Genomic DNA, 12248 nt, shown 5'->3' on the forward strand with positions numbered 1-12248 from the left:
CATTTATGCTAATGCAATTGCCTGTGATGTTGGGTTAGTCAGAAGATAAAGGATACCAACTATGTGGATACCAGGACACAAAACTGCATATCCTTTTGGAAAACACTTCTACGTATCTACTTCCAAACTCAGCCTCTCTGCGTGTTTGTTTTTTAATTAAAAAATAAAACACTTGCATTTATTGTAAATCCCACAAGCAGATGAAGTCAACTCCTAAAGTAGGGAAAATGACTATTTTCTATTCTGATAAGTAGCTGTGTTCTAACAACCTTTATGATGCAGAACAGAGACATTATTTAATAATTCAAAGCCAAGGAAGGCCTGACGGGACAAGGATACACACTGAAGTCTCCTTGTCTGGGTGGGAAACGCTTATTGCTGCTGGAGGAGGGAGAGGCTGGGGTAGCTGGGGATACTGGATGATGCCGCAGGGACCCTGTGCTGCTGAATTCCTCCACACCTCAGCTCCCAGGCTGGAAAAGGGGGATAATGATTCCCCCCATGACACAGGGGCACTGCTGTGTTTAAGCCCATGTGTAACTCGAGACACAACCATGGCCAGCAGTGACTAATAAATCCTCCTGGAGTGGAATAAAGCTTGGCACAAAGACACTGCACAGCACACAACAGTAACCGGGGCTTGCACGGAGCAGAGCCAACAACAGCATCACACACAGCAGCTCAAAGGCAGGAGCAACGTCCCGCAGCGTGTGACACCAGGGCATGCCCAAAACCACGCCGAGGTGCACGTTGCCCCCGTATGACATCTCTGGGCACTTGCTACAACGCTACATCCCCTTCCCAGCCGCTCACTTGGCTGCTAACCCAGCAGCAGCAGCCGGTGCGGAGCCCGTGAGCTGCCACCGCAGCACGACCGCTCCATCAGAGCATCCTCTGCTCCTGCCCGAGCCAGGAAGGAGTCACCTTCACTCAGTGGCCTCATAGCACGACCGCCAGCCAGCTCCGAGATGTGCTGGAGCTGCCTGGGAATTGTCACCGTAAATATCGAACGACCCTTCCACAGTCCCCGCACGCTCCTTCTTGCCTCCTTGGCTCGGTGCCTCGCGAGTGGTCTGCACCGCACGCTGAGGACACCAGCAGCGATAAAAAGCACTGAATGGATAATAGCCAGGTAGTACTTTGAGTTACAGCATCACCAGCCTGCTGCTGAGCCGGAGCAGCAGCAGCTCTCCGTCCTGGTTGTGTAACCCAGCCTCGCAGGACCTTCCCCGTAATTACAGGGCCTTTCCCTGCAGTCCCATGGGGGCCATATTCTGCATTCGTGAGAGGACGCTCAGAGCTTCGCTTCCTCTTTAGCGCATTTTTTCGGTCTTCCCTAGAAACGGCAAGAGGAAGCAGGAGGGAAAAAAAATAGGTTTAATTAACTTTTGTTTAATTTCTGCTGCGCTTTCAGCAAGTGAACAATAACTGAGCCACCCCACCAGGTCTGCACCGAGCCGGCACCTCGCTGCCTGCCCCAGGTTTTGTTCCCCTGGGCCTCGGGGTGCTGGCAGGGCTGGGAACATGGCGCAGTCTTGGGCTCGGCTCCAGCCACTCTTCCCAACTCCCATCACGCAGGGATGTGGCTGCGGGGAGGACGGGCATCCTCAGCCACGAGCAGGGGCTGGCAATCCATTAGCTTAATGAATTTCCCTGGGGTATTTTTAATAGCAGCTGCTCCGGTGGGGAGAAGGGCCAAAAGAGCAAGGACGGGTAAGAAGGCAGCTCATTTTCACCCGACCTATTCGGGCACATTCATTACCTTGCCATATAGTCACTCCTCAAATCATTCCTCCCATACCGAGGCAGATTAAGCCATCACTGGCCTAAAACCACGTCTCAGATCTGCATTTAGTGTTTTCTTCCTCCTGGCTCAGAGGGGAGATCTGATTCACAGACTGAGCCCCAGCAGCTCACCCTGGGCCACCCAGTACAACTCGAGATGCTCCCACCTCCCACGAACGTTCATCGCTCAGGGCCTGGAGGGGCAGCTCAGAGGAGGTTTCAAATTATATCCGATTTCTGGTGCAGAAGAGAAAAAACAACAGCAGGAACAGAAGGTCAGTGTGGGAATTCTCCCTACCCCTCATTATCTGGTATATTAAGAGAGAAGATAAATAAGAATTGCATTAAAAACGTCTACGTGTTGGAGGGGAAAACGTGAAAAGCAAGAACAATTCAGTGCAAAATTCTATATGGCTGCACGTCGTGTCTGACAAATCACAGAGAGAGTTTCCCGACCTCTTTTTTCTCCAAGTCTCTTCCCTTCCTTACAGGAATAGCCATAAGCAAGAAACAGACCACAGCGATGCGCGCCCAGGAGCCACGAGGATCAGACCACGAGGTGACATTAACAAAGCTGCTTCAGCGCCGATACAGATTAAATGCTCTGGTCCCTCTGGCTATGGAGACAGAGCCCTCATGAAGTGCCAGCAATTTAGTTCAAGACGTGACGACATGAGGAGCTGTCCCTCTGGCTCAGGGTGATGTTTAATTGGGTGTGAAGTCAGCTTTGGACAAACGCTGCCATTAGCCCTTCCTCCGTACAGAGACTGGCTTCTTTGCAGCTCCCTGGGGAGCTGTCTGGCAAGGGGCTGTCCTTGTACCCCAAATTCATACACAAGGCAGCTGTCTGCGAGGCCACTGAGCAAGCACAGGATGTGTCTGAAAAGGGAGACGTTTCTCCATCCCAGGAGAAATGACACAGTGAAATTCCTCCAAGCCTGGCAGCTCCTGCTGTCAGTGTCTCAGAGGAGCCCGTCTGCATTTGCCCATGGCACCTCCAGTCTCTGCTGTAACACCAACCGAAAATTACAGCCACTCGGAAATGTCTCACCTCTGCTAAATAAGAGAAACACACCAATCAAAAACCCAAAAGCATCAGCAAATCAACCTCAGGGGAGAAAAGGAGGTACAGACCATGCTTCCCCCTTGGTTAGGAGATATTGCAGAGCAAAAACTGCTCCAGGACACCAGCACACTGTGCTCTGTGTCCCTACAAGCTGTCCTAGAGACCCCAAGATAGACAAACATCCCATAAAAACTCCTACCCATGCTCCAAACGGCCATGCTCCTTCAGCCAGGGAAAAAGGGGTCAGCAGCAGGCATCTTCCAAGCCATGGAGCCAGCTTTAGGGTTGGTTTTGCTGCTCATTCAAGCTCGGAGTCTTTATATAGAGTCAGGGCAGGATCCAAAAGCGGAAGAGAGACACCCACTCCCATGGAGTGTAACACACACACTGAAATAAATAGCTCCCTGCCTAAGGAGATGACTCAGGAATCTCACCAGTCCTTAAAGCACAAATCAGTGCTAATAAGCCTCAGGAAACTTGGAGGAAGGCCCAGCAAGGGGGTTACTGGACAACACATGGCATTTCCAGCCTTTCCAGACATTCAACAAGAGGAAGGACGAACGGCCACGGAATTAAACCAAAGGCCAACACCGAAGCAGTGGCCACACCAGCCTGAGGTCTCCATGCAGCTAACCTGCTTCAAGAGCAAGGAGTGGTCCTCAGCACTGGGGACAGGTTTTGGTTTTCACTGCCTCTTCTGGAAACATTCAGGCTTCACCATGTGGCTTGGAGTGGCAGCAGGCAACGTAGCCTCACTCCATTTGTCCAGCTATAACAGAGGTATTTATATTTAACTCCTTTGCTCTCCTCTTGAGTGAAAGACAGAAGGCTCTTACATCCCTTATTATGTTCCTCAGACCAGGTAACGAACCTCCGAGCAAGCATAAACTCAATTAACGGCCACTCTGAGACTCCGAGTTGCGTGAAAGCCCATAAACATGCGGCAGAAAGCCTCCCAGCGCTGTCATTTCGCTGCCACATATAACACCCAACAGCGAGAAAGCCAATAAGCCCAGCTCACAGCCCTCCGCACGCTGCATTCGTAATGAACAGCAAGATCACAGCAAGCAGCCAACTGCCCCGCAGCGGGGGAGCACCTCCCAGGGAAGATGCTTGCCTCCTCCCAGACTAAGTTAACTCTGCTGAGCTCCTGAATCTATTGCATTTCCCCCTACCACAGGCTGGCCATGCTTTGAACGTTTTGCCCTAGGCCAAAGCCAACCCCTGATTTCTTTTGCAAACCCAAGGAGCAAGAATAGAAGCCAACCCACTAATTCAAAAGCAAATAAGAGGCCAGGTAAACAGCATTAAAAAGATGACTGGAGCAAAGCTACCACTTGCCAGTGGTCCCCCTGCAACTGCTTCACAACTTTCACCTCTCTTCTGTTCAATACAGTAAGCTGTTACGGCAGGGACTGGCTCTTTTTGGCCTGATATACAGAACAGAGGCTCGTAGACTTCATTTCCATTAGGGCTGCTCGCACACTGCTATAATATTAATAGAGTATTGTTTTCCACCCGGTATTCACTTTAACTGTTATTTGACTGAAGTTTTCCTTTTTCTTCTGCACTGCTTATTAGTTCCCCAAGCATATCAAACAGGAGTTGTAACAAACACACCCAGCAGGTGCCCAGACACAAGCTACTGCATTCCCACAGGAGACGGAGGAGAGGTGTACGTGAGTCACCTTTGAGTCAGGATTTTTTCTTTTCCCCTGGGCACCACAATAACTTCACAGAGAGTGACAGCGTATCTGTGGCAGCTGCATTAGGATCTCCTGTCCTGCTGCGCTCATCCATTGCGGCGTGCGACAGCAGCTCAGCGATCGCCTCAGCCGAATTTTGCTTCATCGCTGTCACCTCCCCGGGCTGGCAGAGCTACGCACCAGAAGGCAGGGCTTCCAGGCACATCAGGGCTTGCTTACAAATGCAGCAGCTGTGAATCCCTGGGAAAGACTGTCCGAAGGCAAAACCTCCTCCAGCCTTGCCCTAACGAGGCCAGCCACAATGGATGGATGGCATCTCCAGCTGGAGCCTGGCCCTGTCCCACCCTCCTGGGGACACATTCAGAAAGGAGAGTGCCTGAATGAACACTGACCATCCCACTGGGCACTCTCCTCTGAGAGCCTGAACACAACCTGCTTAGGAACTACAATTGGTATTAATAAGGCTCAGTTATCATCTGATTTCCTCCGGGTCTTGGGTTGCAGGTCCACAAGTTGACTGGGGTTTGCTGTAAAGGCTCCTTTCTCAAATCCACTTCTCAATAGTTGCTGGCCAGATGTGGGTCTCAGATGCTGGTCATCCCATTTCGGTGTGGATCAGACCCATCTCTCACCTTCACCTTTTCCTGTTGGGATGTCCACAGCATAGTTCTGGCTCTGAACATCACAGATCCTACTGGCTGTGGCAGGAGGTGGGAAATGCTCAGTGCTGCCCCAGCCCACTCCAGTTTTTGGTTTGCAAACTGATGCCAGGCTCTGTCTTCTCGTCTTGTGGTCTGGACTCATCCCACCCAGCGTATACAAGGGAACTTAGATTCCCTCTGTCTTCAAAAAATAGAAATGGGCATCTCCAGAAGGCAGATGTGCCCGCTTTAGATCTGCACTGAGGTTCCTACGGAATGAGATGTCCCGCAAGGAACCCAGAACATAATATTCCATCCTGGAGACACCCGAACATCACCAAATAGACAACTCCACCCATAATCTCTGGGCAATGTAGGCACTAAAACAAATCAATAGGTTGCTCAGTCACTGGGCTGGCAAAGCTGAGGGTGCTGCACCCAGCAGCCCCAGTGACCCTGATGCAGCTTTAAGTCATCCCCCTACAGCAGGGAGGGAGAGGTGAGAAGGTGTCACAGATCTTCCAACCCCCACACATCACAAAAGTCACCCTTTGGGTGGGTTGGCTGTCAGGCAAAAGAAGTCACAGGATGGATGTTTACCAACACCAGGGATTCATACACTTTTAAAAAGCACATCAGAGGCCAGAGTGATATGAAGACAGATCGGATAGATGGAGGAATGCTCCAGTTTCCCTCGCTTAGTGGTGGTTAGACACTCAAGAAACCCAGAGGCTGCAATAAAGCAGCTCTCAGCATCCCAGCCAGTGACTTCTGCTCAGGATACTCCAACAGACAGCGCTGTGATTAACGCAGTGCTTCAGAATAGATGCAGCGACCTCCCCAAACACCTTCAGCCTGTGTGCCATAGGCCGCTGCCCTCACAGCCTGCCCAGAACACGGCTGGGAGAACCGTGTGGGAAGCTGAGGGCACCCGGAGCCTCCGCGAGCGGATGGTGCTGCGCAGCCTGTTCTTTGTGGGGGAAAAACAACGTTTGTCCTTCAGCCTGGGTGGCTGGGCACATCCACCAAGGAACCAATTTAAATACCTGCTCCTGCGGCGGCAGCAGGGCCATCTTTTGCTACAGGATGTCAGAGCAGACATCAGTTTAAGCATATGGTGTGAAGGACCAGCCGTGCCCAGCACCCTCCTGCATGACCTGGCTTTGCTCTCCTGTGCTCGCCACTCAAACCGCCTTGCAATACAGCCTCCCTCTAAATGCACTCATTCAGGTGCATTTAACTAATTTAAGACCACCACAATAATTACATTTTGAAGTGTAATTAATTCCTTTTTGACCATTTGGGGCCTAAAAGCCGTTGCATTGTCCTGTAGCAATGTAAACTTCATGGAAAGAAGGGGCTTATCCTGCTCAACGCTGAAGAACTCGTCTCTCTGATGCACAGGGGACATTTCACACAAACAGGGACTGGCTTATGTTTGCACAAAAACATGCCATAAACAAAGCTTAATCCTTTGTAGGAATCACTCCCCATCTTTCTCTGCTCTCCTGCGTCTACTCTACAGGAGGTTACATATCAGGAAAAGGGACTGGCACCACAAATTTAAAGAGGAATCTATCCCTCTTCTGTCCCCAGCTAAAAGTCTGGGCTACCTTAACAAGGATTAAGTGGGGCTAAGTATTTGTTGCTTAAATCCTAAATGCCAAATACCAAAATTCTATGCATTTTATGCTGGGAAGCCCCATTAATGCCTCACTGATGGGCAAACCCTCTGTCCTTCTCCCCCTGCCCCAAACAAATTGCAGGGTATCACCCCACTATGTCCCCACCATCTGCTTCAATGCAAAAAAAAAAAAAAGGAAATCTGATCTTCACAAACTGCATTTTTGTTTACGCAACACCCATCTTCCCTTTAGTTGAGGATTTGGGGCTTCTTTTGGGGTTATTCCTTCTAACAACAAACAGACTCATCTGGTTGAGGCGTGATATAGCACAGAAAGGAGGTCACCTGGGGGATCGGCTTGTTTTTCGTTTCCATAATGTCAGTGTGGGGTGAACGTGACGGCTGGAACGTGACATGTTAAAGCGAGTGAAATCAGGTTGCTCCCACCAAGCTCTGACTAAGCAGCTGGAGAGGAGTTCGTGAGGCATCGCGGCGCAGAGGTCTCCTAGTCCCCAGGACCACACAGCTCCAGAGGGGACAAATTGCATGGATGAGGGCATCAGAGGCCAAAGCCCAGCAGGTCCATTAAACTCAGCACAAACAGGAGATTTAACACTGGCATCTTCATCCCACGCACACTAGGATGTGGGGAGGGGGACCCAGAAGGTCCCTGCCTACCACCAGTGGATGGGCTGGGTTTGGGGGCTCCATACCTGCCAGCAAAACCCCTGAGTGTGGACTTGCTAGTAGGAAACAATCTTCAAATTGGGGATGGATAAATGAGATAGTCAAACTAAATTTACTCCTAATTAGTCAATCCCATAAAACAAGTACAAAAAATGAAGCGGTGTGAAAAAAAACAAAACACGTGAGCTGCCTGAAAACCCAAGCCAGGCAGCATTATCTGAGAAAGGATCTGCATGAAATAACCACGTTAGCTCCTGGAAGGGGCCACAAAAGAAGCCACCTCTGCACCAAGAAACCCCAGACCTTTGGGGAAGCAATTGCACCAACACTCCGTCCTCCCAGCGCTGCCATAGCTGCTGCCACCGCGAGCCGTGCCAGGATGCGGGCAGTGCAGAGGGGAGACTTCCTGGAGACAGAGGTGGCTTCTGGCTGGGTTAAAAGGGAAGAACAATCAGAATGGGGATGGCACAAGGAAATTTTAATAGAATTAGACAGGGAGGAAACATTCTTCCTTATAATAACTTAAGTCCATGCACTTGCTTAATTAACTGAATGTACGGTGCATGGTATGCAGATAAAAAAATGCACCCAAACAATTTTTATACACAGTTAAAAGACAAAGGTTGTAAATTCAAAGTAGGAAATGCAAGAGCCACATTTGCTCTGGGTATACAGCTTTAAGTGACAAAAAAAAGGCAGGGACAAAAATCACTCAAGCATGACAGCCCTTCAGACTCAGCACCACTGAGCATGGGACAGACTACGATAACCAAAGTAAGAGGACTAGAAAAAAAATTTAGCGTTATCAAGAGAAGTAAAACTGAACAATTTTTACAAGCAAAATGCCTCCCTGTGCAGAGAACTACCGCAAGACCTAAGTGCTGCTGCATCCCTCAAAAAGCCTAGCCTGACATTTAGACAGGGCTCAACTTTTCAAGTTTCAGCTCAACCTTGAGCAGAATGAGGCCACATGCTGCAGCACTAAGGCTCTGCCAAAAAAAAATAAATATATATATATATAAAAGCTGAGAGATACAGGAAAGGCCCGGACCTCCAAGAGCTGGAGTCTGCTTTGCCATTTCCAGCCACACTCAAAAATGGAACCCATCAGGCTCAGACATTCATAGGGCTGCGCAAAACATTATATTCGCATATATATAATTTGTATACAAATACATGTACCATGGGCAGGTCACCCAGTTGTGTCAGTGTGGGAAGAGCTAAGTATAAAAATGAATCACAATACAGAAATATAAGATAGTGCTTCTGCTCCCAGGTAATAGCGCCTTCACGGAGGCAGCATCTGAGATGAGACCGAGTTAATGAGTTTGGGGCTGGAGGGGTGGGAACTGCACTGAATGTCCCATGAAATGGTGCAAAGGGGAAGGAACGACAACAACAGAAAGGAGAGAAGGAAAAGAAATCAGTTGGATTTGAGCTAGAATACAGCACTGGATCCCAAGGCAGTGCATAAACTCATTCCTCTTGGAGATATTTCCTAAACCTTTGTACATGGAAGCCCCAGGAGCAGGGAAATGGGGATGCTGGTGGATGGGGTCACTCGTGGTGGGGCTGAGTTAGGGGCAGGATGGGGCTCCCCACCCGCAGCCTCCATCAGCGCTCACATGCCTGCAGCATGGAAAATAGAGGATAAAGGAGCTTCTGTGGTCAAGGCTGTGGCACAAAATGGGGTCTGGGGCAGGAGGGGACAGCGAGACCTGGCCATGTGGGTAGGACACAGCATCAGGCCGTGGGGACACCAGGGGGAGTCCAGCTCTCCACACAAACTTCATGACCTTGAGCCAGTCCCTTCGCTCTCCCATGTCTGTGAATAAGCAGCCACTAGGCTTTTTGTCTGTCCTCTCTGGGTTACAGACTTTTAGGTGCAGAAACCCCCCTGCCAGCCCCATTCAAACACACACAAAGCTTGCACGGGTGGTTCCAGGCTCATCCAGGCAGCACAAGGGGATAAAGTTATGCTGGGCTTTATCCTGGTGACTTTGGATGATGTTTATCATATCCTCCAGCTCTTTAAATAACATATTAGTAAACTGCCAAGGCTAACCTCATCATACGTAAAGTTCAGAAGACCGGAATCCACATAACATCCCGACACACTAAAAAATTAATTGCATCAACGATGCTTCACAGACCTCGGTGCGGTTACCACCTCAGCCCTGGGCCCAGCCTCCATTTCCCAGCGGGTGCACGCACGGGGGTCAGGGGATGGTTTTGGAGCATTTATATTGCCCAGCTGCTGGAGCATCTGCCCCAAGGTGAGCCAGGGAGGCAGCCCGGCTCCCAGCGCATCCCAGACCAGCAGTTTCTAACCAGAGGGCAGGGCTCCACGTGGTGGCACAGCGGGTACGAGTGGAGTCACGAGCCCAGGAGAAGATGCAGCTGCTGGGGCTGCGGAGGGATGCGGCTCCATGGGGAGAGCCAAGGGGCACCCCAGCCTGGCAGCCTGCGATTGTGCTGGAAACGGGGGCTCCAGTGGAAGGCGAGCCCTGGCAGAAGGGTTTTTTTTGGGGGGGGATGCCCCTGCCCCATGAGGATTGCTGTCTGCCCAAGCAAACGGCACTGCAGAGAGCAATGTGGGTCAGGAGTTAAGGCAGCACCTGAAGAAGCCAAAGATGCTTGCAGAGCTCTCACAGCTGGGGTTACCCCTGCTGCCTGCCATTTGGCTTCCCGCCCCTTCCACTGCTGTTTTTGTGGCCCCAGCGTCCCCAGGCTGGGCTTTCACCTGTATTTAACAGCATATGGTAAATGTTATACACATCCCCCATCCTCGGGGCACACGCAGGCAAGCGCCCAGCTCACCGTGTGAATGCTCAGCTCAGATTAGGGAGGATTTTGCGACACAAAGCACCTACAACTCCAGAGCATGGCCCTGAGCGCGTGGAGGATGCTCAGGACTCTTGGTGCCAGACTTTGCGCCCAGCACAGCCACAGCGGAGCTCCGCAGAGGCTCCCTCTCCTCCTCTCCCATTTCCCAGGAGGACGAGCTCGCTGACAGCACCCCAGCCCGCTGCAGTGCAGTACCAAGCTCCCCCCTGCACCCAGCCAGCATTTCACCACCCCGAGTGGTCCCACCAACACCTCCCCCGGAGGCCTCAACGCACAAAATGGCTGAGGACCAAAAAGCGCATCCCAGCACCTTACCCGAGAATAGCATTAACAGCAAAAGGAGGGAGAGAAAAATAACAAAAGGCCCCAAAAATCCTCTTGCTGGGGCTGACAGAGGCCCTAGCCACGTTGAAAAGCACGCAAACAGAAAAGCCATCAGCACCAAGGGGACACTGAGCGCCCAAACCTGCACTGTGCCCGAGCCCAGGCCCGCAGAAGAGCCTGGTGGGACCATGGAAAGTCCCAGAGGGAAGGGAGTTGCAGTAACACAGCGATTTATCTTGACCCTCCCTTTGCAATCCTCTAAACAACGGGAAGTCATTTGCCTTCCTTCTGCAGCATTGCCTTCAGAGCTGGGCATTTCTCCGCCAAGCGATGAGGGCAAACGTGGTCATTTCTGGCTAAAAACAGGGAGGCAGAGGGGAAACGGGCACCCTGGGACTGCTCCTTTGTTTACCGCTCCATCTCCCAGCTCAGGAAGCCCCAGACACTGATTAGCATTTCCTTCTAGACACATCTCCAATCCTGCTCCTTCCCACGGGGTGCGGGGGGGACAAGAAACACCCCCAGGACCCGGTGCAGGGCTGCAAAACCACCCCTGGCCCCGACCCCTTCGCAGCCACCCAGCAAAGATGGGGCTGGAGGAGAAGGAGCTGGGGGGGGGGGGGGGGGCGGGGGGGGAAGGGAAGGAGAGACAGTGCCTGAGCAGAGCTTTTTGTTCCTCTGCTCGCAGCATTGCTATGGTGATTTCAAGCAAGACGGAGGAGCAATCCCTACCCATCACTCCCGCTGCTCCAGCCCCCCTGCACCGACCGCATGAGCAGCCCCTTCCCCCGCAAGCGGGAGCGGCCGGGGGGGGGGGGGGGGGCCGGGGCCGGGGCATTGCATCTCCCCGGCAGAGCCACCCCCCAGCAATGCAGGGACAGCTTCTCCCCATCCTTTTGCATCGCCCCCCCCCCCCGCCCAGCACCCCACACATCCCTTCCCCAGGCTCTGCATACCCGAGCCCAGGCACCGGCCGTGGATGCAGCAGCTCCCGGGGGGGGGGGGGGGGGGGGGTCTCAGCCTCTCGCACCCCCCAGGCTCCCCAACGAGCATCCCCCCCTTTCCCTGCACCCGCTCCGCAGCATCCCCCCTTTCCCCACGCATTTAATAGGATGGGGGTTGGCCGCAAGGGCAGTTTTGGGGTCGGGGGGGGGGGGGGGGGGCTGCCCCCCACCCTCTTTCTTACTCACACGTATGCGTGGTAAATGAAAGCCCAGCCCCGCGGTCTCTCCAGCACGTTGTAGAGGAAATTCTGCAGCTTGCGGTAAAAGGCATTCCTTTTTGGGGGCTTGCCGCTCCCCGACACCCCGGAGCGGGGCTTGCTGAGGATGCTGCCCCGCTTGGTGCTCTCGGAGCCGGCGATGAGGAGCGCCCCGTCCCGGCTGGAGTCCGGAGCTCCGGGATCCAAGCCCACGAAGCCCACCTTGAGCTTCTTCTCGGCGGCGGGCCCCGGGTAAACGCCTCCGTTGCGGGATTTCTGCACCATGGTGGCGACCGCCCGGGGGCCGGGGGGGCGCTCCGCGGGGGCTCCCCCGGGGGCTCCACCCGCGCTCCCCCGCCGCTGCTCT

General features: G+C 52.6%; 1 protein-coding gene across 11 annotated transcripts in view; it reads right to left on the bottom strand.

Annotated features, from left to right (window-relative positions):
- KCNQ2 (potassium voltage-gated channel subfamily Q member 2) overlaps positions 1–12248 on the bottom strand; it is a 71159-nt gene extending 58911 nt beyond the window's left edge. For all 11 annotated transcript variants that reach the window (XM_040575830.1, XM_040575828.1, XM_040575837.1 and 8 more), the window contains exon 1: positions 11871–12248. In XM_040575830.1, coding sequence (XP_040431764.1) covers positions 11871–12166 — 296 coding nt within the window. In that variant the 5' untranslated portion in view covers positions 12167–12248. The remainder of the gene's footprint in view (positions 1–11870) is intronic.

The sequence above is a fragment of the Cygnus olor genome, chromosome 16 (genome assembly GCF_009769625.2).
Source record: "Cygnus olor isolate bCygOlo1 chromosome 16, bCygOlo1.pri.v2, whole genome shotgun sequence".
NCBI classification, from domain to species: Eukaryota; Metazoa; Chordata; class Aves; order Anseriformes; family Anatidae; genus Cygnus; species Cygnus olor.